Genomic DNA, 26,618 nt, shown 5'->3' with positions numbered 1-26,618 from the left:
TATATATATATATATATATATATATATATATATATATATGTTTATGTATGTATAATCTTTAAAAGATATATATAATTATAAATTCATTTTTTTAAAATAAAAATGATTTAATGATTTTTATGTTATTGAATATGATAATGTATTTTTCATATATTTAGCTTATAATTAAAATAATAATTCTTTGTTTTATATATTTTTTTCATTTTTAATTTTATCTTTTTGTAATTTTTAAATACGTTTATTTAATAAATTATTAGAAAGAAACTTATATTAATATTAATTATTTTCTATACTTTTTTTATTTATTTTTTAACTATTTACGATTTCTAATTATTTGATTATTTAATAAAGTTAGATTTAGAAAAATATATTTTATTTTTATTTTTTAAAATAATATTATTTAAAAATCAATATATATTTAGTAATAACATAAATTGTTTATAATGTTTATACTGTGAAAAATTATCTTTCATATTAAATATTTTTTTAATCAACTTAAATCATCATCCTGTTATATAAAAAAAAGTTATCTCTCAAAATATTTTTACTAACTCATGTATAGGTATTCCTAAAAAATATTTTAAAAATTAATTAATTTTTAAAATAAATAAGAAACTATTTATAATTTTTGTTTTGAGATACATTTTAGTTATAATTAAAGTTTTTATTTAATATATTTATTATTAAATAATAATTTTTATTCAAAATATTAATAACTTTTTAATATTTTAATACATTAATTATACAAGTCCAAACATATAATATTTATGAGTTTAAAAAAATATTGAATGGTGTATTTATTAAACAAGCTTAATATATATATATATATATATATATATATATATATATATATATATAATTTCTAGACAAATATAAGAATAAAATATTAAATAAATCATTTCACACATTAATTATATAAATTTAAGAATATTTATTAAAATAATATGTTTATACATTAATTAAATATTTCTAACAACAACTTTAAACATGTAATAAGATTAACAACATTTTCATATATGGTCATTATTTTTCAACAAAATCATCATTTAATTAAATAATTCTAACAATAAACATTAAACATGTAACAAGATTAATAATATTTTCATAAATGGCCATTACTTTTCAACAAAATCATCACTTAATTAAATAATTGTAACAACAAACATTAAAAATGTAACAAGATTAACAATATTTTCATAAATGACATTATTCTTCAACAAAATCATCACTTAAATAAACAAGCATTAAACATGTAACAAAATTAACAATATTCTCAGTCATTGTTCTTCAACAAAACCATCACCTTCACCATTATTAAGAACCTCATGAACTCCATCTTCATTATTTGAAAGTTCACTCTCACTCTTTGCCTTCATCAACTCCAACCTCCATCATCCTTCTCTTGCATTTCCAACACACAAACCACACAAGTTCACATTTCTTCTTAGGGATTCCCATCATCTTCACCTTACCTCCATACCCAACCATGAATCAATCCATCCAAAACCATCACAGCATATCCTTGGGCAGCTACTTTTGGCATATTAGGTAATGTTCATCATCATCATCCATCATCTTTGTCTTTCATCACTTTCTTTAATGTCTTTCTTCCCTTTTCCTTGTATCTTGCTTTCTTACACTATGTTCTTTAAGTAAATGTTCCTCCGCTTGAGCTACCTATTCCAACTTTTTCTGCCTTCTAATGCACTTACAATTCCCATCATACAATTTTAATTCATGTTCTTTTATGTTCCCTAATTTCTGACTAACAATTCTTAATATTTTCTTTCTGGAAACAACGAATAATTCCCTGACCCCACTGCTAAAATGATAATTGAGTTATTAGTTCATCACAAATTCATTCTCACAGATTCATTCTCACAAATTTTTTGCTAAGAATACCATAATCCACAATACAATCATATATGTACTCTGATAAATATAAACTAGATGGTTGCAAAGTAAAAAAAAGAAGATTAAAATAAACTAAATTCTTAATTGCACCATTCATGTTTCCTATAGCTGTTTTCCTTTTTTTTTAGTAACTTAGATAATCTCATTTTTATATTTTATTGTAAAAATACAATCTTACATTCTTTAAAGTAATCCTTCCATGTGTATTTATTTATTTATTGGGAACATGGAGGAGCTAAACTAATACCATGAAAGATACATAATGGAACAACTATACATTAAACTGATAGATATATTTAATGAGAATCAAAACCTTGTTTTATTTATACCTAATTTAAAAACATTTATGTTTGCCCCATGACACTTGTTATTTGTTTTATATCACAACATCATGTGAAAATGTAAACTAAATAAAAAATAATGTTGTCCACATCTGGAAGAGGAACAATGAAAAATATAAAACCCGGTTTGGTTTGATTCCAATGTTTTTATGAGCATAAAAAAAATTCAAAACCTTGTATATATTTTGTACAGAATTTTTCCAAGATCCGCAGAGTTATCCAAAGTGTTCATATACAAAATCTGTTTTTACAGGGGAAGAAGAGCAAAAATAAAATGCTCTTGCTCTGTCTAATAGCCTGCATATGAAAAAAAAAAATGCTAGATTCTGGACTTGCAAATCCTTTTGAAGAACTTAGCCCTCGTTAATGGACCTGTTTTAAACAGAGGAAAATGATAATTATGTACATAAATCTAAGATAAGGTAGCATAGAAAAATTAACTCAGAGAGACTTGGCCGAGGAACACAGAAATTGAGAAAACAATCCAACATCACTTTATCTTGTAAGAACCAACTATGATCCTGCCAACTTAACATTTTTCTTTATATACAAGAGTTTTCATTTGTGACTTTTGTTGCACAAGAAAATTCAGAAGAGAAAATGCAGACTTCATTTTATAAGACATTTTCCCTATGTTCTAAGTTCCTACAATACACCAATTCTCTGCTATTTAAATAAGCCTTAGCTTCCTTGGTAGCTGATATAACGATGCTCTGCTAACTGCTAAGTTTCTGCATAGTTGGCATAGAATTTGTCGAGGCACTCATCAGTTTTCTCAAGAGCAGTGTTATTTGTACCTTGATGACACTCATCAGTTTATTATGTGATGTTCCAAACATGATTTGACTGGACCCTTTGGCACGCCTTAGAATGGAAGCAGCTTCCACTTTTTTCTTTCTACATTTTAAGCAATATAAAGGAACATCTTGATTACCTGAGCATGTCTCCAGTTTGCAACTTGAGGCCACTTAATGCTGGAGATATGGTAAAAGTACTGGCATCATTGTAAAAGGCAGGGTGGCCAAGAGGCATAGGGCGATCTGGGATTTGTGGAACCTCAATGTCACCTTCCAACATCTTCAAAGCATCAGAAATTGTTGGTCTCAAAGCAACCATGACATGGGAGCATAGAATCCCCACCAGCAAAAACCTCTCCATTATGCTCTTAGGATTTGAGCTAGGAAAGTTCTCATCCTTCACCAGGGAACTATCTAGAGCCTCTTCTAACTTCCCAGCCTTTACCAGTGACCAGGCCCAATCTGTGATCAAGAATGCCCTTGGTGATCCTGATGATGACAAGTCAAGAGCCTTTCTCCCACACATAATCTCCAGAACAACTACACCAAAACTATACACATCACTCTTCTCAGTGAGCTGACCATAGAGTGCATATTCTGGAGCTAGATATCCATGAGTTCCAGCCACTCTGGTTGTCAGATGAGACTGACCCTCTCGGCTTTGTTTGGCAAGACCAAAATCAGCAACTCTTGCCCTCATATCCGCATCAAGTAGAATATTGGTGGCTTTGATATCCCTGTGGAAAATTGCAGGTTTAACTCCATAGTGCAAATAGGCCAACCCCTTTGCCACATCCAAGATTATGCTTTTCCTCTCAGGCCATGTCAACGATCCCTTTGCTTTCGGAGAGTCTGATGACACAAACAGATGGTCCTCCAGGTTCCCATTTGGCATGTAATCGTACACAAGATACCTTTGGCTTCCCCTTTCATCATAATTCTCACTCTCCTCAGCCACACAACAGCCTCTCATAGGCACCAGATTGCGATGCTTCAGGTTGCTAATAATCTCCACCTCATTACAGAACTCCACATCTCCTTGAAAATCAGATTCCAAGATCCTTTTAACCGCCACCACAGTCCCATCAGGCAAGGTTCCCTTGTAAACCAACCCAAACCCACCACGGCCAATGAAGTTCTTCGATGAAAAATTATCAGTTGCTTTCTCAAGCTCCCCAATTTTGAACCAAATGGACCCCGTATTAGGCCTCAATCTACGCCTAGACCCTTGTTCCTCAGGGTCAAAATCAAACTGAAAAGTCTCAAGCTTTTTCCTCCTGTGCTTCCTGTCGCACCACACATAAAACCCCAACAGAGAAGACATCACCAGCAAAGCCACCCCAGCTCCCGTCAACCCAAAAACAAGAGCCTGGTGACTCTTTCCCCCAGAACCCCCCCTTGAATAAACAGGCATGCTAAAAATACAAGTCACGGCACCATTGCTTTCCGGTCCAAACTCGTTCACAATCCCAGCAGCATAGAGTATTGTAAAGTAAAAACAATCCATGGAGTGAGAAGTGTTACCATCTATGGAAATAAGCTCCTGCTTGACCTGTAACCCAGCTCCCACACACAAATCACAGAGGGGGAGATCGGTGAGATCCTGTTTGCAAGCAGTGTTGAGTGCTGTGGACTGACCAAGCTTTTTGGTCCAATCAGAGATTGTCTGAATCCCAGCACAGATGTTGGGAGAGATCACAAACTGAAGAGGGTCAAAGCAGGAGTCTACAAGGTTGTCGGGGAGAGAGAGGGAAGAGATCTTCGATTGGAAGTCTTGGATGCATGAAACTGAGGTGGCAAGGTTGGGGAGTTGGAACTGAGAAGTCTCTTTGAGATGCTGCGCAAGTCCTACGCCAAAGAGGGACAACAGTGATATGCAACAAGTGTTTGCATCTGTTCCATTTCTTGCTGCCAAATTCTTTTGGAAGTTGTGGCAAACAGAATTGTTCCATGGGATTCTCAGAACATAATTCAAGTCCATGGGGCATGTCGATGTCGGGGATGGAGAAGGCGCTGCCAAACTCAAACTCATGCAAGAAAACACTGCAAACATCAAGGGTAGCAACAACATCTTCATCCTATGATGTTTGTGCAGTGTTGTGTTGATTGATTACAGTAAACAACACACACAACACAACACAATATGCTATGCTACACGGAGCTTGATGTTTTTTTGTTTCTATATATGAATATGTGACTGGATTTGTTTGGTGGGGTGAGATGATCGAGACAAAAAGAGCCGATTTTGTGAAATTGGGGTTAAGGGAGATGCATGAACAACGATGATCATCATATGAAGCTGGTCAAAACTCTAAATCTCTTGTCTTTGCCTGTGGCTGCGTTAGGTGCATCTGCTGCTCACCCTTCTAGAAAGGAGAGTGTGCGCCACGCGTGGATGAGTCCAAAGCAATAACAAGAAAAAGTTGATCGAATTAAAGAATGGAAGAGTGGAAATCACGCGCTTGGAATGGCGGTGGGAGGAGCGGCTGCATTTGTTTCTACTTGATTAAAAGCAACTAATCAAGTAAGGTGTTCTGACTTTGCCGCTTTGCTTTGCATAGAGCATCTACGTGGATTTCCACTATACTTACCAACATTAATCATACACATGCAGACCAAGAAAAATTGTATACAAGAATACTAATAACATACTAAAATACTACTCCAGTACGCTGGTCGTAGTTCTTAAATTTTTTAGATATAAAATTCAATTTTTTTGTCTGTTTTAAATTTTAATATTTTTATATTTATATTTTAAAATAAATAAATAAATCATTGAACATTAAATCATTTTTAAGTGGTAGATGATAGTAGACTAATTTCTAAATTAAAACGTGTTAAATAATATGATATAATAACTCAAACATAAATTTAAAACATCATTTAAAGTATTAATTTTTTTAATATAATTGAGTTAAAATAATTATATTTATTTGTTTTATAAAATTTAAAATAAGCTATATTAAATTTTGAGATGAAAATTATTTCACTGTTGAATAGTCGTATTAAAAAACGTTCTTTAATAAGATTTTTTTAGATCTTTTACATGGTGGAATAGTCCATACGTAAATATATTTACCTACTATAATTAAATTTTGATAATTTTGTGTGTTATTTATTATTTTATTATTATTATTATATTTTTCAGATAAACTGTTCATATTAATAGTATAAATATAATTAGGATGAATATTCAGTTACACTCTTTACATAAACATTAATATACTGAATTATACAAAATCTGCCTTAATAACTTGAATGTCATTTTTTGTCAATTGATATTTTTCCTGTCAATAGCAAGAAAGTTTTTTCCATACAAAAATATATTTAACTTAATAATTATTTATTAGAAAAAAGAGGATGAAAAAGTAATGATTGAATGAGTGGGGTGAGCATGTTCCTTGGAGTCAATGGATGAGTGAGAAAGAGAGTGTGATTATGGAAGGATAGAATTGTCAATGGTGGAAGAATTGTACTCCTCTTTCTATTGTTTGCCGACATGAACGAACCAACCATTGGTCAGATTTCAATGAAGCTGCTGTGTTTTTCGTTTCTTTCAGTAAAACACATGTTCTTTGACCTTTCCTATGTGTTCTCGACAATGCCACTGTCTTTGTTTTTTCAACTTATTCCAATGTAGTGTGTTTGAAAGGAATCATGTTACAAGAAAATTATGAGCACTCACTTTATCTCAAAAGTGAGAATGATATTTTGGAATACCTCTGTTGTGAACAGTAATTCAAACAAATATTATGTACATGTAATTATCACAGTTTTGTTCACTTGAATGGATTCGGAGAAAGTGATTCAGAGAATTTGAGAATATTTTTGTTATTTATTTGAGTGAATTTGGAGATAAGTGAGAGTGGATTTAGAAATAAATTTTTTTAATTTGTCACATCAATCAAATTTTACATTAATTCTCATAAATTTTACTTTCAAATCCACTCTCACTTACTTTCAAATTCACTCAAATAAACAACAATAAAATTTACCTTCAAATCCTCTCAAATCCCCTCAATTACTATCTCACAAATTTATTCAAGTAAACAAAGCCTAAGAAATTGGTTGGCCAAAAAATCAACCGAATCTAAAACCTTAATTAAGTAATTTTTAGCATAATTTTTATTTATTAAGTGTTTCAGTAGGAATTTGTGTAGGACTGAAAGACTAACTTTTCTCACGTGTCTTTCTTATTTCTAGACATTTGAAACGTATAAACCGCTTATCTGAATAATCTGAACTGTTCATTTTTAATCTGAATCGCTCGCTTCGTTTATTTTAAATTTAAAATTTTATTATAATATCTAATTAACTAAATTAAATTACTTATCTGAGTGTCAGAATATTTTTTACATATTCTGTCCACACGATTTAAAATTCATATATTAAGAATATAGAAAGATCTAACTAAAAACACTCAAAATAACATTAAATAATAAAAGAGATGAGTGTTTTATTGTGATCCAAAACATCACACCGAAATAATGCACTAACAAAATTGCTAATGTAAATATAGTTTGATATTGCATTAAAATAAATTTAAAATGCCACTTTGATGTGACTTGAAATATGAAAGATTACACTGCATGATTTTTAAAACAGAGGATTATTGAGTTGACTTTTTTTTTCTGATAATTTATATTAAATGTTTTGTTTTAAGTAATAATGTTGATACTATCTGATTTGGTTTTTCTATTAGTGATTGATTCTCATTTCGTTTTTTTTATTGCAGAAATCACATTAATATTAAATAACTGATTCTTCAAAAAATATTATTTATTGGAAAGTTTTGGTTGAAATTCAAAAATGGTATGCCCGTGTTTGAAAGGTTTATTAGCGCAATCTTATACGGATTTATTTATTTTTAATTTCTTAAATTTATAAGAGACTCGATGTTAGTTTCTTAAATTTAAAAAAATTATTTTAATATCTCAAATTTAAAATACGTATTATTTTAACTAATACCAAGTATTTTTTTAAATATTTTACTTTTCCATATTTAGTATTTAAAGACTAAACCTTTTTCTTAATACTTGAAAGACTGTTGTTTTATTTAGAAGATAAAAAAAATGCATATAAATTTAAGCTACTAAAAGCATGGTCAAGTGATCAACCTTCTAGATAAAACTATATTTATATATATTTTATATTAACTTACATTTATGAATGAACTAATGCTTATTTTAATTAATCATTTAAAATGAGACTAATTTTTTAAGAGTTTTATTTTAAAATCTTTGATTTTTTTTTTGTTAAATAAGATAAAAACAAGATCTACTTAAATTTCAGGTTCCTCATATATTTATTTATGTATTTTTAATTGATTTTTTTATCTATTAAATAATTAAAAAAATTATATTTTTTAATTAATTTTTCTTAGATATCAGTATTTATGTAAATTATTTATTCTCATCCTATCACATAAATCTTTCTATTATTACATCTCACTCACTATTAATATATATATATATATATATATATATATATATATATATATATATATATATATATATATATATATATATATATATATATATAATACTTTCTATAAGAATAATTTAGTTTGTTTGGGAATTAAACTATTTTGGTATAAACTTAATCTCAATTTGACTTTTAAAATCTCATTTGCTTATCATTACATAGCATGATATTTTGTTATTTAACTTATTGTATTATTAAAACTCTTAACAATACTCACATATTATTCACTTGTTCTTAATCTGAACGTAATTAATAAACAAGACAACCTCACTAAACACTCCCGTATATTTATAAGTATTTAATTATAACTATTATGTAATTATTTATTAAAAATAGCATGGTGATTTAACAACCAAATTAAACTATTTACTAAATATTAGGATTCAATCACTGATTTTATTTAGAAATACCAATTTAAATATAATATTTGAGAATACCAAAAGCTTATCTAGTCTTTATTATATTTGTAAAAAAAAAATTATTCATAAATCAATACAACTAAAGAAGAAAAATATATTTTGAGACATTTTTTATAATGTTTTGAAACAATCCATTTTTCTTAATAATTCATTATTTTCTTGTTATTATATTAATGTACTATAAACTTAGTGAGAAAATAACACGTGTTCTGTTTCAAAATATTATAAAAACATTATATTAACATATATATTTATTTTTAATTAATAGTTGACTAAAGAAAAGCACTAATTTAAAAGGTATGTGACATGCAACGAGGAAAGTGAATCTTATACTATTATCGACCTACGGTAGGATCCAGCACTGGAACATTTAAATACTATATATGAAAGCATACATTATAAAAAATTCATTTACAAAGTAGAAAAAACATATATAATAACTATACAATGATTTCCATGAAGACCCGTATCTATAAAAAAAAGTAGCTGTCTTAATTAAAGTGTTGTAGTAAATTATCTAGACCCATTGAATTCAACTTTTTTAGATTTAAATACTTCAATTTGATTCATATTTTACTTACTAAAATAGAAATTAACAAAATAATTTATTTATTTTCCAATAAAGATAAAGCATGAAAATAACATGCACGACATAAGTCATAGTCTTTGTGTTTTATAAGCAAAATATTGTAAGCCCTTCGTATTTTAAACGTCAATTATAGTCAGCAGTTTGGCACTTTAAGCCTAACAAAACAAGCTCTAATTATTTAAAATTATCAGTATTCAAATACTTTAAATATTTAATTAAATTAAGTTCAATCAGATAGAACTGTTGTAATTTTTTTTTTTAATTTTAGCGTAATTATATTTGTATATGTTTATGTTTAGAAGTTTCTGCTTTCTTTCGTAATCTCTTGATAATTTAAATGATTTTTTTAAAAAGAAAGTACTATCTATGTAAACAATTCTACAATATCAATAAATATTATATTTAATATCATTCGATATGAAATAGTAGGACAATGCATTATCAAACAATAATATGTATTTTTAATACAATTTTATTTAATTGCATTGTCAGGAAAGGCTACAAACCTTATTGTATGATTTCAACAGATAACAAACTAACAGAATTGTAAAATCAATAAATGCTTTCCAACCTAATAATTTTATTCTAGATACATGTGAAGTAATGAAGTGACAAATGTTTGATAGGTTTAACACACAAAAAAAAGTCTTACATTGAAATAACTATATTTATTATTTTTAAAAGTTGAAAATTTAAATATATTAAGTTAGAAATAAATAAAAAATTAATTTCACATATAAATTAAATTAAAAACATGATTAATGTGAAGTGTTGGTCCAAGCATGGCTCAAGAATTTTGTTTTTGTCACAAAGAATTATATCAAAGCAAATGGTCATCATAGTCTTCCGAATATGGTATTGTCGCATAAACAATATATCTTCAAAACATTGATCATAAACGTTGTGCAAGCTTTTCCACATTATGTCATTTTTTGTATTTTTGAAAAAAAAAATTATTTGGCGTATATATATTATTATTTCGGAGGTAGGAGTCGAGGTCAATGATGTAAGTGTGGAAGAATCATCTAAAATCCGAAAATTGTTTGCAAGTTGAGTGTTAGGTTGAACCGATTGTTTAAGCTGTTTGTGTAAACCGTTCAGAAGTTATCTGCAGAAGACACAAAGTCAAACATTCAATCATTAAGATATTAATGATATAGTAACCACCGTCCAATTATAGGTAATCATCATTTGTTTCCGAAATCGTCAACATTAAGGTTAATTGTTGATACTCGTGACCAATCAAGTCACTTTCCTAATCCTCCTATCTAAAAGTAACTCATTCATGGATCGTGGCATAGATTGACCGTCCGATCCATAGATAGTTGAGGCTGATCATTGAGTTCATGGTGAACCAATGGTTAATTGAACTATTATATGATACAATTATTATTATTATTATTATTATTATTATTATTATTATTATTATTATTATTATTATTATTATTATTATTATTATTATTTATTATTTATGTAAAGCAGCCAAACGAATATAATACTAAAATGAGTTAGTTGATAACAACCATAACAAGAATTCTAATTAGAAGTTCGTTTACAACAAGTTATGTTTTGAATAGAGATTATTACGTCCGATGGCACTAAATATAGGAAAAGGGACGTAACATGAAAACAGATAACAAAACCAAAGTTGCCTGTTCAAACGTTTCTTGACGTTTGTTTTGATTTAGCTCATCTCTTCCTCTTGATTTGGTGTAAACTTTGTTGTCTTGTGTTTTTCTTCATCCCTCTCTTACATATCATTTTTTTTCCTTCTGATCCTCCAAAACTCTCTATAACCATTCCAATGGGACACGGCCCACGCTCCCAACCATTGGATTTGACCAACATCTTCAAGATTTCAAAAAATAAGCCATTGAAAGACGTCACCAAGGCTTACAAATCGCTCATATCCAAACGGAGTCATGACAAGAAAAGCCCCGGGGTAATCTCAACTTCATTTTCTTAAACAAAACATGTAACATTAATTGCTGTATATGTGAGATTCTAGCAGTGTTCATATGCATCATGTTTTGTTCTCATGGTTTTTTATGCATGCAGAATCCGACAACATCCCCAGGGTCCGAGGAATTTGATAATAAGAGAGTGGATGAAGATATTTGGAGTCCTAAATTTTTGTCAAGGGCAGCAAGTAGATTATCCAAAACACCAACACCAAAATCAAGGCCTATGTCAAGAAATGGAAGCAGGAGATCATGCACAACACCAAGTTCTCTATCAAGAAATTCTAGTCGAAAGAGTGCTACAGAAATTGCTGCATCATCTATCAAAAGGATGATGAGCAAAAGGAGTTCCTCGGCTTCTTTGTCAAGGAACAAAACATTGGACATCTCTGAACCTGAGTTAACAAGCCATGCCGCCTCTCCAAGATATGACACAGGCACAAAAGGGAGCACCGAACATATATCTGGAATCTCTCTTTCAAGCAATCTGAGCCATAGATCCACAACACCTATCGTATTTTCACAGACAACATCTAGAAAGAAACCCCCAGATGTTGAGACAAAGCTACATTGCACACTTGAGGACTTATGTTTTGGATGCAAAAAGAAGATTAGAATTAGCAGAGATGTCATCAAATATCCTCCTGGGTATGTTTCTGTCAAATGATTTCACAGTGTTTCTAAGATTGCTGTAATTAGGAAACTACTTTTATGATAGGGTGTAGAAATTCAATGTTGTTCTGTATGATATCTGCTAAGAAGAGAGTTTCTAACTTAGTTTTGCAACAGGGTAATCGTCCAACAGGAGGAAGTCTTAAAAATTGAGGTAAAGCCAGGATGGAGAAAAGGAACAAGGATTACATTTGAAGGAGTGGGTGATGAGAAACCTGGATACCTGCCTGCTGATGTAATATTCTTGATTGATGAAAAGAAACACCCTTTGTATAGCAGAGATGGCGATGATTTGGAATTATGTGTTGAGATTCCTCTAGTGGACGCACTTACAGGCTGCTCCATACCAATCCCTCTATTGGGAGGGGAAAATATGGCTCTGTCATTTGAGAATACAGTAATACACCATGGATATGAGAAGGTTATTAAAGGTCAAGGAATGCCAAACGCCAAAAAGAATGGGACAAGAGGTGATCTTCGTGTCAAATTCCTGATTGATTTTCCCAAAACCTTAACTGAAGAACAGCGGAGAGAAGTTGCTAGTATCTTGCAAGATTGTTGCCAATGATTGCTACAAAATAGAGGACAACAGAATATTTTATTATCAGTTTAAGAAATTTCTGGTATCGTGCATGCATATTCAGTCCTATCCAACACAACAACATCAATATCAAGCACACAATAATGGATGCATTTCGTGCACAGAGAATGAGGATGTTGAGTTGAGCTTCCACAAGAGGGAGGTCAGGGTTGAAAAACAAAGAGAATTTTCTACTGATGTTGTCTTCAGCAGTTATCTCCTTCCTAAGTAGCCTGCCTCTTAATGTGGCCAAATGCAAAATCTTTTAGATTGGATATGTCAACTTGGCAACCAGCACAATTTGCACCATTCCAGGCAAAAATCTCATACAGAATGCAACTTCTACGTTATTGCCATAGGTTACTTAGTCAGAGGACATATCTGAGGAGATAAGTGTCGCCAAAGATATAAGTTTTGTATGTATCTATAACGGTAGGCAACAATGCAACTAGAGTTTCAGCAGGCCTTTGTTATTTCAGCTTCTGCTACAATACAATGAGCAAATGTCCATTTGTACTCTTTTCAGCCAAACAAGACTAGAGAAGGAAAAATTAAAGGGAAACTGAATACCAACTGGCAACATTTTAATATAGGCTGTAATAATATGCTTTCAGGTTCAAGGGCTGCAAATTAAGTCCCTCACCCACTAAACACTACTACCAATCAGATGAACTATCCAGCAAGGCTCAACGTTTCACGCAGAAGGGTAGCAACAAAGAACAAATAACCTCGTTAAGAGAAACTGATGAGTTCTATAGACGAGGCTGAGAAGTCAAGTTTCCAACTTTCGATCACAAATTGACATAAAATCATAGACTATAATTGATGGCAATATATATATATGACGGTATTAAATATCTTATGGATTTGACAAATTCTTATTAAATTCTTGAGTTGAGACCCAAATTTTCCTTTAACACGTACCATAACCACTATTTTAGGAGTATGCTAGAATTTTCTGTACCGTTCCTTAGTATTTTGGATAAATTTTAATGTTATGACTTTATCTATCAAATGAAACTTTATATTCGGATGCATTTACATAAAAAAATGTATTATACACTCATACCACAAGTTTTTATAAAATAATTAATTTACACGTTTATCCGTACAAATGATTGAAATATATTTAAAAAGTTATTAATTTCTTTTACAAGATAAAATAAACTTTTCCAAATGTTCCCTTTTGTTTCTACAAACACGCATAACTTTGCCGCATTTTATAAAGAAAAAGCTATAAAGAAAAAGAATATATATATATATATTATACAAACGTGTTTAGGTTTTTTTATCATTTGGACCGAGCAGAAAGCAGTCCAGTATATGATCTGACGTAGGTACATTGATTGTTCCTATATTAACAAGTTCTCCTTCACCGCTATCTGTCATTATTATCCTGATTATCACGGTTCTCATCCCCAGCAACGGGTGTTTCATTGAAAACTTGTCCTTGCTCTCTCACATCTCTGAACATGGAAAAAAACGAGTTGAGGCCCTCAGACGAAGCACCTCCTAAGATCCATAATAACAAAGAACTGAATGAATTCATGGATCCAGGGTTGGGACCCCTTTCTGCTCGTCGGATGTCAGCTTGCTCAGGAATTTGTGCCTGGTTCGCAACCCTGTCTCTATTATTTTCTGACCGGGCTTGAGGGTCGCCAACTCCTGCTCCATTTTGAGGCACTGATTGATCAAAACCAGGTCTCAATCCAGCAGGCAAATCTGTGTTAATTGAACCCGGGTTTCTTGTGTTCAATCTTGTGATGTGTAGCGTTGATGCAAGAAAGGTGGAAGAGGTAATGTGGAAATCTGGGTGTTGTTGAGGCTGTGACCGTCTATTTTGCATGTACCTTTGCAGTGCTGGTACCTAATAGTAAGAAAAGAAGTATTAGTTAAATTTCTGTAAAGTAAATGTGAGAAAATTTATAATGCAAATATTTAGAAACTAAAGATTTTTTCTGTTGTGAGTTGAGTTTCTTATTCCACCAAATGGCAGTTTCTAACTTCAACAACGCCATTTTGTTGTGTCGTGTGAGCACCATATATTTGATGAAAAATCCCTAAGTTTAGAAAAGACTGAAATTGCAATGACAAACATTCTCTTATTACGTAGAATTTCAGTGCCGAAAAAACAATGACCGGGTGGTCGTTGTGCGATGGCAACTATGATGGTTTCAGTTCGTCAGAGAAAGGAGGGTTTGACGGTGGTGAATGAAAGCATGCAATGGCCGTGTGAATATTATCAAACGAACAATGTGCATGAACAGAGCAACGTGGAGGAAAAAGAAGAAAAAAATGGGGAAAGGAAAACCTAGCTATATATAACCATAAAGAGTTCCTCTATTGTTATGAATTGTAGCTCTTAATCACATATGTAAAACCTTATTATAATAATTCAAAGTATAATATGAGGAAACCTAATAATGGAGAATATTCCTAATAACCAGCGGTACATATTTCCCTACTTACAAAAGATCAAATCATATCATTTTACATAAAGATGACTATAATAAAAGACATGTTGATGGTAGATAAGAACTAAACTCTGAAAATCATATTCATTTTCCTAATTCTAGAATGTATTCCTTTGCACGTTTGTTTCAAACCTCGCAGTGAACCCACGTCATGTTATACCCTCATCAAGTATCCTTAAGACAAAAAAGAAACCACCAAGATGTAATAACGAGAGCTGAACCCAAGAAACCATCAAACGTCCTTTAGGATATTCATCAAGCCAATAATATTTCACTCCTTTCGGCCTCCGTTGTGAGCTCTGTTTTCATAATCTCTACCAAAAAAATCCTCATCGGGAACAGATTGCCAGACAGCAAAACACATTTCTATTGCTACAAATGAAACTTCGCTATTGGTGGATCTACACTACAACATATTAAAATAGCATTTATGGGGCGCCTTAAAAGCGATTTATCATATGGCCAATTCCACTTTCGTTGACAATATGGTGAATATTAGTATAGAAGAGGTAATTGTCACAGTTTCATACAAATCTGGAGGATAAGCATCGCATTTAAATGTTTAATACCACTATCTGTGGGTAAATCTAATGGGGGCAATGATGTTAGCCCATTCTTGAGGCTCTCCTTCAAACCGGGGTTAACCCATTTCTACCACAAATAAAAAAATCCTAAGAATCCCAAACGGAAAGAAAATTATCAGGATCTGTAGTAAGACAATAGTCATAGCTGGTTACCTCAAACCGATTCCAAAAGTACAGGATAAGGTGTTGCATAAAAGCTGCAGTTGTAGAGAGCGCCAAATATGAAAAACCTGAAGTTTTAAAATTCATTATTTCCTAATAAAATTAACTTAAACCAACAAAACCAAAAAAAGGGTACAACAGTATGGCATACCATAAGCGTAAGAGAAGAAATATATGTGGAAGACCAGGAAATACAGCAAAAAGAACCGAGGAAAGAACTTCATTGATATTGGTGTTCGGACACTGCAAGTTAGAATGAACACAGACATTAGATAACCATCATTATGGGACCACAACCCAACAAATGTGCATGAACATCTATAATAGATATTGGTCCAGATATTAAAGAGACTTTATTGAGAATGAGCCTTTAGATGTTGCCTACTTTTAGGAATCTTTCAGATTTGTTTCAGTTTTGAATAAGTGAAATTTATTCTGTTTCATTAGCTGTTAGAGGATTAGCTATTTCCTATTTTTCAGCTAAGCTATCAGTGCAGTAGCTAGAATCATGAAACCTGATCTCTCAGTCTGTTATTTTTGAGTGCATTTAAATTATGTTGCATTAAAATAATAAAGTGCAGCCGTTAGCATTCTCAGTCTTATATCAGATATGCATCCTCTCTGCTTTCTTCTCTGTTAACTACTGCATTGGTTCCTAAGAATCAACAGACTTGAATTTGGATGTGATGAAAAATCAATGAGTAACAAGCTCAGCTGATGTATATTTTTGTATATACAAAGAGGGACGAGTACATTACAAGGAAAAGTTATATCCTATATTACTCAACCCATAGACTTGGTAAATAAACCCAAAAAGCAGTTTTATGAAAATAATAATATAACAATCAAAATTTTAATACATTCCATCAAGCTCAATCATATTAATTGTATTTACCAAGCTTGAAACATATAGACTGAATTCTAAACCCTCTCAAGGACTTAATGAGAATGCTTAAGTTAGTTGTTATAGATGATAAATGTTTTGATCAGTGACCACTGGGGTTGAGTCATGTTCTTCACAGCGCACCTAACTCTTACTCTAGGTACGTAGACCCAAAAAGAAGCTTTATGAAAGCTGTCCAATCATAATTTTAACAAAAAGAAAAATGTAGAAATTTGATTAGTGTGATCACCTTAGGTCAAGGATCAAGGAACTTGGGTTAGGAAGACATATGATTACATAACTTCCTTCCACAGGAATCCTAAAGCAAACTGATCAACACCATTCCTCTACCTTCATCTCTTATTATCATAGCCTAACAAATTAACTATTCAAGCAGATTACAAGCTTAACTAACTAGCATAGGAGGCTGCACTTCAGTCATAGAGCCCATCCCTATTTCTTTTGTATACCTTATTGATTAAGGATACACGTGCTAACAGTGTAAGTTGTCAGATTAATCATGTGTTAGTTAAATACAATCATCACATTAATCAATTAATAAATTTTGGTTATTGATGAAAAATAGAAAGCTAGTTTTGCTACATCTGGACTTGCACTCCGAAGGGAAGAGTAGCGCAATGACCAAAAGCTAAAAAAATTAGTAAACTAATGATTCAATAAATGACTAGCTCACAATATTTCTGTAATTAAATTTCATTGAATTCAGCACACAACCTACCCCGAACTGGTTTAGAACCAAAAATAATTGTTGAGTCACATATCCATCACACTAGCTATCTTAATAAAATACTTAATCACTTACACAATCCACACACACACAGAGAGAGAGAGAGAGAAATACCTAATAAGGGTAAATAGTTCACACAACCAGACAAGAATCAAGACCATGAAGGCAAGAAGCTGATCATCATAAAACTCAAAGAGAAAAAACAGAATCCCAATCATAATCTGCAGAAATAATAAGCAATTTATCAGCAAAAATAATAGAATAATAAATAGCACAAACACATGGCAATGCAAATAGAAACTATGGAGAAAAGCAAATCTATTATAACAAGTGCTTACAGGAACAAAAACTAGTGATTCAATCACATGTACAAAGATCAGCTGAAATGTTGGAAGGCGATGCCGTGCATGGTGTTGAAGCTGCACTGTAAAGACTAGAAGAGGTGAAACACTAAACTCATTCCATTTGCAGTGAAGTATGGCAAAACTATGAACAGAATTGGCATATTTGATACTGGCAAATGACTATTTTATAATTAGCACACTTTATCCGTTAGACTTGGTGGATGAGTGACCTTTTGAATAAACCTTCCAATCGCTATTAGAAAATAGCATTGGAGATCAACTCTAATGATTGCACTGTAGTTTTATTTTTCTCTCCCTGATTGGCGTTAGTTAGACATCTGGGCCAAGCTCATCAACTGGCCCATAGTCAGTGTCTGTCATATATAAATAGGTGATTTCAGTCTGTTGAAACTGACATTTACAGAATCAATACAACAGTGTATTTTCAGTCACATGATTCATTTTCTGTCTGAAGTCTATCATTGTATCAAGAGTAGGTTTTTGAACCCTATTGCGCTTGGATTTTTCTTCTAACCCTACATATGCCAATCCACTTCAATCCACGCCCACTTCCGTTGACTCATGTTCAATGGCAATGCCTTCTAATGCACCAAGAACCTTCTCTCATTGATTTCTATAACTTGAAACTAACATTTAAAGAATCAGTAATACAGTTTATTCTCAGATACATGAATCATTCTCTCTGAATTTTATCATGGTAACAAGAGCAGGGTCCCACCATTTATTTAAAATTAATTCCCCTTTTCTCCTCTCTCTAATTCTCTCCCTCTCCCTCTCCTATACCAAACAAGCCCTTAATAATTGCCTCTAAATGTGTTCAGGGTGAAATTAAAAGCAAGCAATTGATACATGGGGTAATGGACAAAATGACAGAATCAATTCAACAAGAAGGAATCACCAAATCAGTTTTCACACAATTAAACCTCCGCATAATGAACAAACAATTCCTACCCGTGAATTTCAGCATGCGAGTCTGTGTTTCTCTTAATGTAAATGACACTGACATCGTGGTAGTAAAAAACACAAACAAGGACATCATAAGCACACCACACTTCGTTACAAGGTAGTCTGCACAGGAAAAAGGATAAATGTTACAAGCCAATAATAGAAGTTCTGAATTACATTTTACATTACAGAATACAATATAATGCAAGCTGCAAAAGCAAATAAAACGAAAGAAACAATTTATATATTTGAACTTTCTAAAGGAAAAAATTCCTCCGACTGATGTTGGTCATTTAAAAGAGGTGGCCCATTTGGTATAGAAAGAGGCTGAAGAGTCATGTTTTAAACTATATTTTTTCCAAGATCCAAAGATATAGCCACCCAGTGGACAGCAATGCATTATTTCACAAATTTAGCCAGCCTTATTTCAAAAATTTAGCCAGCCCATCTTTCTGTACAACTTACATGTTATTGTCGCTTAGTTTCTCTTCTAATCTTTTGCATTTCATTGCTCAATTGTCCTCAACTTAAACTACTTTGTTTAATGGTGTGTCATTTCTTGTTTAATTCATTCAATCATTGATCAAATATCTTCATAACATGTACCCTGAATACCCCCACCTAATTTAACACACTTCCAAACTACACTCAAAAGTAATGCAATCAAGATGCATGACACTCCTGAAAGCATCATCCTTGAGAGTCCAAGGCTTCATCCCATAAAGTTAAACTTCTGAAGCAATTCTATATTGCATCTCAAAAATCAACATCTAGCAATGGGGTTATTTTAAAAAATGTAATAATATCAATTTCTACTCTTTATCTGTAAACTGATTTATTTTAAAAAAATTGGTAGTTAAGGTACTTAGAGGAATGTTGGATCAAGCTAATCTAAAAATTTAAATTCAACCAATGAACTTTATGCTGCAAATCCCTTAAAAGACCAACTGAGTTATTGAGAAAACAGGAGAAACTCAATGAAATTGAGACCATGATGACAATCTCTTCAACTCAACCAAATATAAGAAGAAATCAACAAACCTCCAAACCTAGCTGGGCCTTCTGGAACTTCTTGTGCATAACTAAGGTTATAGAATTCCTTTGTTTGATAGTTATAAAGATAACCTGCCATTAAGTCCCACAAGAATTTGAGCCACATAATTAAATCCTGAATGTTCGAAGTGCGAGGATGATAATGTTCAAAACATCTGTTAGTGGACAACTATATAAATTAGTTTATCCAGAAAACAGGCAGTTACCTTGACCAGGAGAACTCAATAAACTATTGATTAAGATCGTATCATATCCAACAAATCTGTTTATGAGTAGTTGCTGCCACCTAAAAAAAAAATCAATAGAAAAATATAGGGTAAATTCCGAATAAAATATTAAAGCGAAATCATGACAATCAGCAAAACAATTTAGTTCAAGTTAGACCCCTCAACATCAAAATTATTTAAAAGTGGCTTTCAATGGAGATGACTTGTTACTTTCCAGATTGAAATAATATAATCATGCTAATACTTATTCTTACTTGTTTCCGAAGCAGGAGTGCCAAGCTGATATGCTAACATTCACAGTACGTATATTATGATGAGACTTAGCACTTTCAGGTAACAAGAAATATCCCTGCAGAATAAGACAACACAGCCAACTATAGAGAAGAGAAGTTTCTGATAAATTACAGAAGCAACATCAAAAGTAGCTTCAACAAACTGACTACATTTCAGAAATACAAGTAGGTACTAGGTACTATCTTTTAGAAATTTCAGTCTTATAAAAGAATTACATACCTTTTCCATAGTATATAGATATGTAGGTTCAAATAACTTGGCTTTCTTTTTAAGCCAATGCACTGAAATTGAAAGAAAACTTATTAAACAGAAGTACAAATATAATAGTGTGAGAAACAAAGAGAGTTAAGCCAGATAAAAAATATACACATTCCTATGGCACAAACTCATATTGCAAATTACAGAGGGTCATAAATTAATTGTTTTAAATATTATGCTTCAAAAATTTCTACTAGAAGACAGTAAAACGTAATGAATTTCCGTAAGTATATAGATTCTAAAATTCTAAGAATATATAACCCATTTTTACGTAGCAACATTTATCAGCATGTGAAATTTACCAAGTGAGAAATACAGTGCAAAAACCATTAACTTCTGAGGCTAATATTTTATCAAATAAAAAGCAACATAAGTTTGTAACAAGACTCTTCCTTTTCTTCATGCCTCATGTAATTTGGATAAGTATATAAAATTCAAATCAAAACTACAAAAACCCACTCTTCTGCTTTATAAGGAACGAAACAATTATCTAAACCAATTTTCTATTTTCGACACGCACACTTAGAGGCTTCTTGAAACTTTGAAAGGAAACCCAACAAGCACATTTTCTTATTTATAAATGCCACTTGGCACAAATTATACTTCAAACATGAGAGGAAAAAATGTAACTACCTGCATTAGTATTAAGCTTGTCCAAATGAAGGATATGCATCCATTTGGGAATATCAAGATGTAGGTGTACACCAGCCATATTCTGCACTTGAAAATTCAAAGCTTAGCAGAGCTTTAAGCAAAATTGATATTAACTTAATTTTATAAATTCTGGCTAGAAACAAACCGCATCAGCATAACATATATGATCTAATCAAGCTCCAAAAGATAATGTAATTCTACTAACCCACAGCTTCTGGAAACTTCCAATAATCCGCATTGTGTGCCTCCAAATAAACGAGATACGCCTATACCACTTTTTACCAAAATGTATAATAGCTGCTTGTAATGTCTCTTTGGCAGATAAAGTGAAACTTTTTGGTGGCTCCTCGTCAATTTTGATGACAGTATCTTCAGCCACAGGCCACGTGTTTTGATTACCTGTAGAGGTTTCAGCTTGATGTTCAATAAACTCAGCGTCAGTTTTCCAAAATTTGAATACCAATTTTCCTCTCCTAGAACCTAAGCCAATCCAATTCCACCAAAACTTGGAAGCCAAAAATGTCAATTTATCTCCACTGGCATCAGACAACTCCACATTATCTTTTACAACTTCTGTTTCTAGAGGATTTATTCTGTTTGATTCAGAATCATTATGAGACCACAGGCCGGCACTAGTTATCTACAACAAGGAATTCAAGTGTGTCATGTAGGCAGCAAAACAACCAAATGAACAAAGAAAAATGCCTCCCAAATAGTAGTTAAACCATGAAGTATGTTATTTGAAGCTACCAAAATGAAAGATGAAGGAAACTGGCAATTTCAGGGGTTTATATGAGATGAGATAAGTTTCAAAACAAGTATATGCTTTCAGTATATCAATATTATATTTCTTCTAGCACAATAGACAACATATATAAACAAAGTCCAATTCAAAGAGAAAAAATTTTAAAAGCACAAAGTTAGAATGTGCATTAAAGAATGGAAACCCATATATACCTTAATCTGAATAAGTTGGGCTTCTGATGTCACAACTCCAGATAGCTCACTTGAACACCCAGGCTTCACATAGAGAAGAAAAACATATAAGAAACTAAACATTCTTTTCTTAAAAAATTTAGTTGAATCTACAAGTTTTTCATTCATAACACTGTCATGGAAGGTAAATATTACCAAGTTACTCTCATATCTCTCAATCTCTCTTTTTTCACTCACGCATTGGAAGCAGTGGTCCCCAACCCTGTACACTTGCTCGTTAAATGAGGAAAAAAATATAAAAAAGAATTTTATAATTCTGCAATATACCTTTATTAAATGTGAACTCTAGATATTGATAAGTGAAATTTATTTACAAAACTTAACTTTCTCAACAATTTAAAGTAAAATATAATTCTACAATTTACAACCTTAACTGGTTTTCTGTCATGTTTTCTTCAATCAGTACTACGCCAATCTTTTCTCAAATTTAACTTGTCCTTTCTAGTGAGGCCACACATTCATAACATTCTCATTTCTGCTACCCACACCTTTCTCTCATGTTTTCCCTTTTAAAGCACAATATTTTCTACCACATAATATCATTTAGCATACATCAATACAATAAAGTTAACTCTAGTCTGATAGTACTTTGTGATCACAAATAACCCTAACCCTGAGATCACTCTCAATTTTAGTCACCTGGCTTGTATTTTGAGTGTGATATCCTCGTTAATTTTTGCATTAATACTGATCCAGAATATTTTAACTTAGAAACCAATCTCCTACTTTTACTCTTGGGCCACATCTTTTCATCCATTGCAATTATGGCATACCCATTTTTAGTTTTGATTCATATTCTTTTCATCTATTACAAAAATTGCAATGACATAATCTTCCATGGTATTATCAGAACCACACCAGTTATTGACTCGATAAGATTACTGAGTTAATGCATCACTGGTCAAACCAGACAAATTAATACAAATTATAAAATTATCATTTAATGAGACACACACATATGTGAATATTTATGGTTGCATCACACATAACAAAATATGCAGTTGGCTTAGTGGTAAGCTATGCACACTTACAAAATAGAAGGTTCAAGGTTCAATCAGTGCTATTTCTGTTTTGCTTTGTTAACTAGAGTAGTGTAGTGGTGAATGTGAATCAGAGATGAACAAGGCCGGTATCCAGTCCAATCAGTCAAGACCAAGCTGAGTTTAATAACACTCCTAGGCCTTACTCTTAAGCAAAAACCCTATGATTTCAATTTCTAACTACTTGCCTTAATTCTTCAATCGAAACTATATCATCCGCAAAAGGCATGAAATTTGGAAATTATATTCTACGTCCTTGATAAGCACATCCAAAACTAGATTAAACAAGTAGGGGCTGAGGCTAAGCCTTGATGTAATTTTATCCCAGCATGAAAGTCCTTAGTCCCCCCTCTTGGAGTTCTCACACTTGTAATTTATCTTTTCATACATGAATTGTATAGCTATAAGTAAAGCGAACACCTTTTTTCTCCAAAATCTTCCACAACACATCTCTTGGTACATGATCACAAGTTTTTCCATGATAATAAATTTTAAAAACCATATGTCAGTCTCTTTCTTTACTTTGGTACCTTTTCTTTAATCTCATAGGTAAATGGCCTCTGTTGTAATCCATAGCACAAAACCAAATTGATTATTTGCAATCCTTATTTCATCTCTTATTCTACCCTCAATCACATTTTCCCATAATTTCATACTGTAACCCATTAGTTTCATGCCTCTGCAGCATGTGCAGTTAGCACGTTTTAAATATCTCCTTTGTCATTAAATTAGGAATCAGAGTGTTCTTTATCCACTCATCTGACATTTTCTAAGATCTCAAAATCTCATTGAGGAACTAGAATTTAGTGAGCCAAATGAAACCTGGCTCTCCAAAACGCTTCCGAACTTTCAATAGGGATGCCATTTGGACCTACAGCTTTAACATTTAGACTAGGAATCATGAAAAGTTCATCTGGTAGATAAGCAAATTCCAAGACCCTTGCAAAAAAAATATTTAAGAATTCCTGTGCATCTAGCATTTCCGTTAACATAATCAATTGCAAAAGAACCACCATATTCTCTGGGCCTACAGAAGGTCATATAGCTAGAGAAAAATCAAATGAATAAGTCATGTCTAAACATTGTACCCCTACTTACTAATAAGTACTGTATGCTTATTCACTAGATAAGAACCCAAAGCCTATTTCTGACTAGGAATCCACTCGACAGAACCACTCATTATTGGCAATTACCATAGATGTCACAAACTAGCTCCAATTATCAAAACTGACTAAAACAATGTCTTGTTTTCAATGCTGCTTGCTACACTTTATCTCAAATAGAGTTCACGACTATAGGATTAATTTTGAGGTATATTGAAGCATTCAAAAGTGATCAGAAATTAATACTCTTAAAAACACTGACACGTAAACAGCATAAAATATAGCGACAGGACATGCAAAAATCGAAAAGCCCTAGAAGAAGCTGAAATTAAATAGAAACCTGCTGAACGTAATTGGCGTGCATAACAACGAGAATACAGAACAAGGTTATGGCAATAAATAGGTAGAGATACTCCAGAGCAACTCTGACTTTGGGCGTGAGCATCTGCGAAAACCTCTCCTGAACGCGAATGAAGGTCTGCTCCGGATCCATGGCGCCGGTGGACAATAGAAATGAAAATAGAGAGAATAAATTTTGGCGGAAGAATGATGGAAATCAAAGGTTCTGTATCGAAGGAGTGAATTTCATGTTCATCATCTTCACGTTTCCCACGAGGAATTAGACTATTACAATCAGAGAGAAGAATAGAAACAGTGAAAATGAATTGAAGTTCTTTTCATATCTCGTCGCGTGGGTGTGGCGTGTTTGGTGAAGGGAATAAGTAATACCTAATCGGATATGGAATTAACTTATTCCGTATTTGCCTCGTGTCGTTCCCCATTTACCTTGTATAATGAGGGAAAAAAAGATATATAGCTATAGATATATTTATAACTTAACCAATAGTTTGTTTATATTTAATTTCTTTTTTATTTTATTTCAATATTAATAAAAATTTCGATCACATCTATCATTTTTTTTAAAAAAACATGATGATTAATCACTTTTCATCTAATTAATATTAAAATCTTGATCTAAGCATTTTAATTTATGTCTAATAGAATTTTTAATCAACGCAAAGTAATATTTCTATATACTAAATTAGTATATTATAGACAAATTAAATTGAAGAATTTGATTGATGATTTTAAATGAAACAAAAATAAACTAATAATAAAATAAAAATATAATCAGGCATTATAATTTATATAACTTGAATGTGTAGTAAATAAGTATTTCATAACAAAATTATATTATATATATATCTAAAATATACAGTAGGTATTTACAATAAAAAAATGTATTGTGTTACAATACTATATTTTGTTAATTTTTTTAAAAATATTAAATAAAATACAGTGGAAAATGATAGATTAAAATAATTGATAAAAGTTATATTTTAAAGTGAGTCAATTCGGTTGAACATAAATTTGATTATCATGAGTTAAAAATATTTGTGGGTGGAATCCAAGTCTTTATCTAATTCTCTCATTACTATGATAAAAACACCGGTCCAAAATTAAAATATTATATAACTTGATAAACAAATAAACGAAATATCTAAACATAAAAATTTTAAAAAATTAAATTATAAATTTATAATTAAAAGAAATTATAAAAAATTATAAAAATTAATAAAGGTATTTGTGGTGGATGAGTTACAGAGATTAATCTACTTTCAATCCAATTTCAATTCATTCAACATGTGAATTAAGTAAAATAAATTTAGTTTAACCTATAGTAAAAAAATTCAAATTTTCTCATCTCAATCCAACTTAAACTCGTGGAACCGGATTTAAATCTAATGTCTGGGTTTGAAAAGTTTTTTTTTTTCAAAAGTAAAAGAAATTAAACTTATGTGACTAGCTCATAATGACTCAATCGATCAAACTTAAAATAAATATCTCTTAAATAAAAATTTTCATAAATAAAATCACATTTAAAAATTACTTTAAAAAGATAAACTATCTATTTTTAAACTAAATATATGAGAGAAGAGAAACACAAATAATTATAAAGTACAAACATACACCCAATATATATATATATATAGGATTTTCGTCAAACCATCTAAATAAGTGAATGTTTTTAACTTCATTAAATATTTATTTTGAAGTCTTAAACGATTGACTCA

The 26,618-nt window shown here is 31.5% G+C and overlaps 3 protein-coding genes across 3 annotated transcripts; 1 reads left to right on the top strand and 2 right to left on the bottom strand.

Moving 5' to 3' along the window:
• Positions 1–2,408: 2,408 nt before the first annotated feature.
• LOC108342772 (probable receptor-like protein kinase At1g11050) lies at positions 2,409–5,360 on the bottom strand. The gene is made up of 2 exons (XM_017580564.2): positions 3,190–5,360; positions 2,409–2,627 (listed from the first exon to the last, which is right to left on the bottom strand). Exons 1-2 carry the CDS (start codon positions 5,127–5,129, stop codon positions 2,609–2,611), a joined length of 1,959 nt encoding a protein of 652 aa, XP_017436053.2. The 5' UTR covers positions 5,130–5,360; the 3' UTR covers positions 2,409–2,608.
• A 5,688-nt stretch (positions 5,361–11,048) lies between these two features.
• Positions 11,049–13,599, top strand: LOC108342342 (dnaJ protein homolog). Its single transcript, XM_017580101.2, has 3 exons — positions 11,049–11,486; positions 11,603–12,153; positions 12,295–13,599. The coding sequence occupies exons 1-3, from the start codon at positions 11,349–11,351 to the stop codon at positions 12,743–12,745; spliced, it is 1,140 nt and encodes a 379-aa protein (XP_017435590.1). The 5' UTR covers positions 11,049–11,348; the 3' UTR covers positions 12,746–13,599.
• A 395-nt stretch (positions 13,600–13,994) lies between these two features.
• On the bottom strand, positions 13,995–25,339 carry LOC108343185 (membralin-like protein At1g60995). The gene is made up of 14 exons (XM_017581294.2): positions 24,884–25,339; positions 22,362–22,424; positions 21,610–22,044; positions 21,384–21,465; positions 20,712–20,773; positions 20,453–20,547; positions 20,178–20,257; positions 19,960–20,043; positions 18,925–19,041; positions 17,947–18,032; positions 17,723–17,829; positions 16,129–16,220; positions 15,969–16,045; positions 13,995–14,624 (listed from the first exon to the last, which is right to left on the bottom strand). The coding sequence occupies exons 1-14, from the start codon at positions 25,034–25,036 to the stop codon at positions 14,136–14,138; spliced, it is 2,022 nt and encodes a 673-aa protein (XP_017436783.2). The 5' UTR covers positions 25,037–25,339; the 3' UTR covers positions 13,995–14,135.
• Positions 25,340–26,618: the final 1,279 nt, after the last annotated feature.

The sequence above is a fragment of the Vigna angularis genome, chromosome 6, assembly GCF_016808095.1.
Source record: "Vigna angularis cultivar LongXiaoDou No.4 chromosome 6, ASM1680809v1, whole genome shotgun sequence".
NCBI classification, from domain to species: Eukaryota; Viridiplantae; Streptophyta; class Magnoliopsida; order Fabales; family Fabaceae; genus Vigna; species Vigna angularis.
Note: the sequence above shows the minus strand (reverse complement) of the source record. Positions and strands in the feature narration are given on the sequence as shown.

Bases quoted from the DNA above. Each gene is read 5' to 3' on its own strand.
- LOC108342772 (XM_017580564.2), bottom strand. From the start codon at position 5,129: ATGAAGATGTTGTTGCTACCCTTGATGTTTGCAGTGTTTTCTTGCATG.
- LOC108342342 (XM_017580101.2), top strand. From the start codon at position 11,349: ATGGGACACGGCCCACGCTCCCAACCATTGGATTTGACCAACATCTTC. The intron at 11,487-11,602 runs GTAATCTCAACT...TTATGCATGCAG, and splicing joins ATGACAAGAAAAGCCCCGGG to AATCCGACAACATCCCCAGG. The intron at 12,154-12,294 runs GTATGTTTCTGT...GTTTTGCAACAG, and splicing joins GTCATCAAATATCCTCCTGG to GGTAATCGTCCAACAGGAGG.
- LOC108343185 (XM_017581294.2), bottom strand. From the start codon at position 25,036: ATGGATCCGGAGCAGACCTTCATTCGCGTTCAGGAGAGGTTTTCGCAG. The intron at 22,425-24,883 runs GTTTCTATTTAA...CTCTATGTGAAG, and splicing joins ACGCCAATTACGTTCAGCAG to CCTGGGTGTTCAAGTGAGCT. The intron at 14,625-15,968 runs GTAACCAGCTAT...TCTTACTATTAG, and splicing joins ACTTTTGGAATCGGTTTGAG to GTACCAGCACTGCAAAGGTA.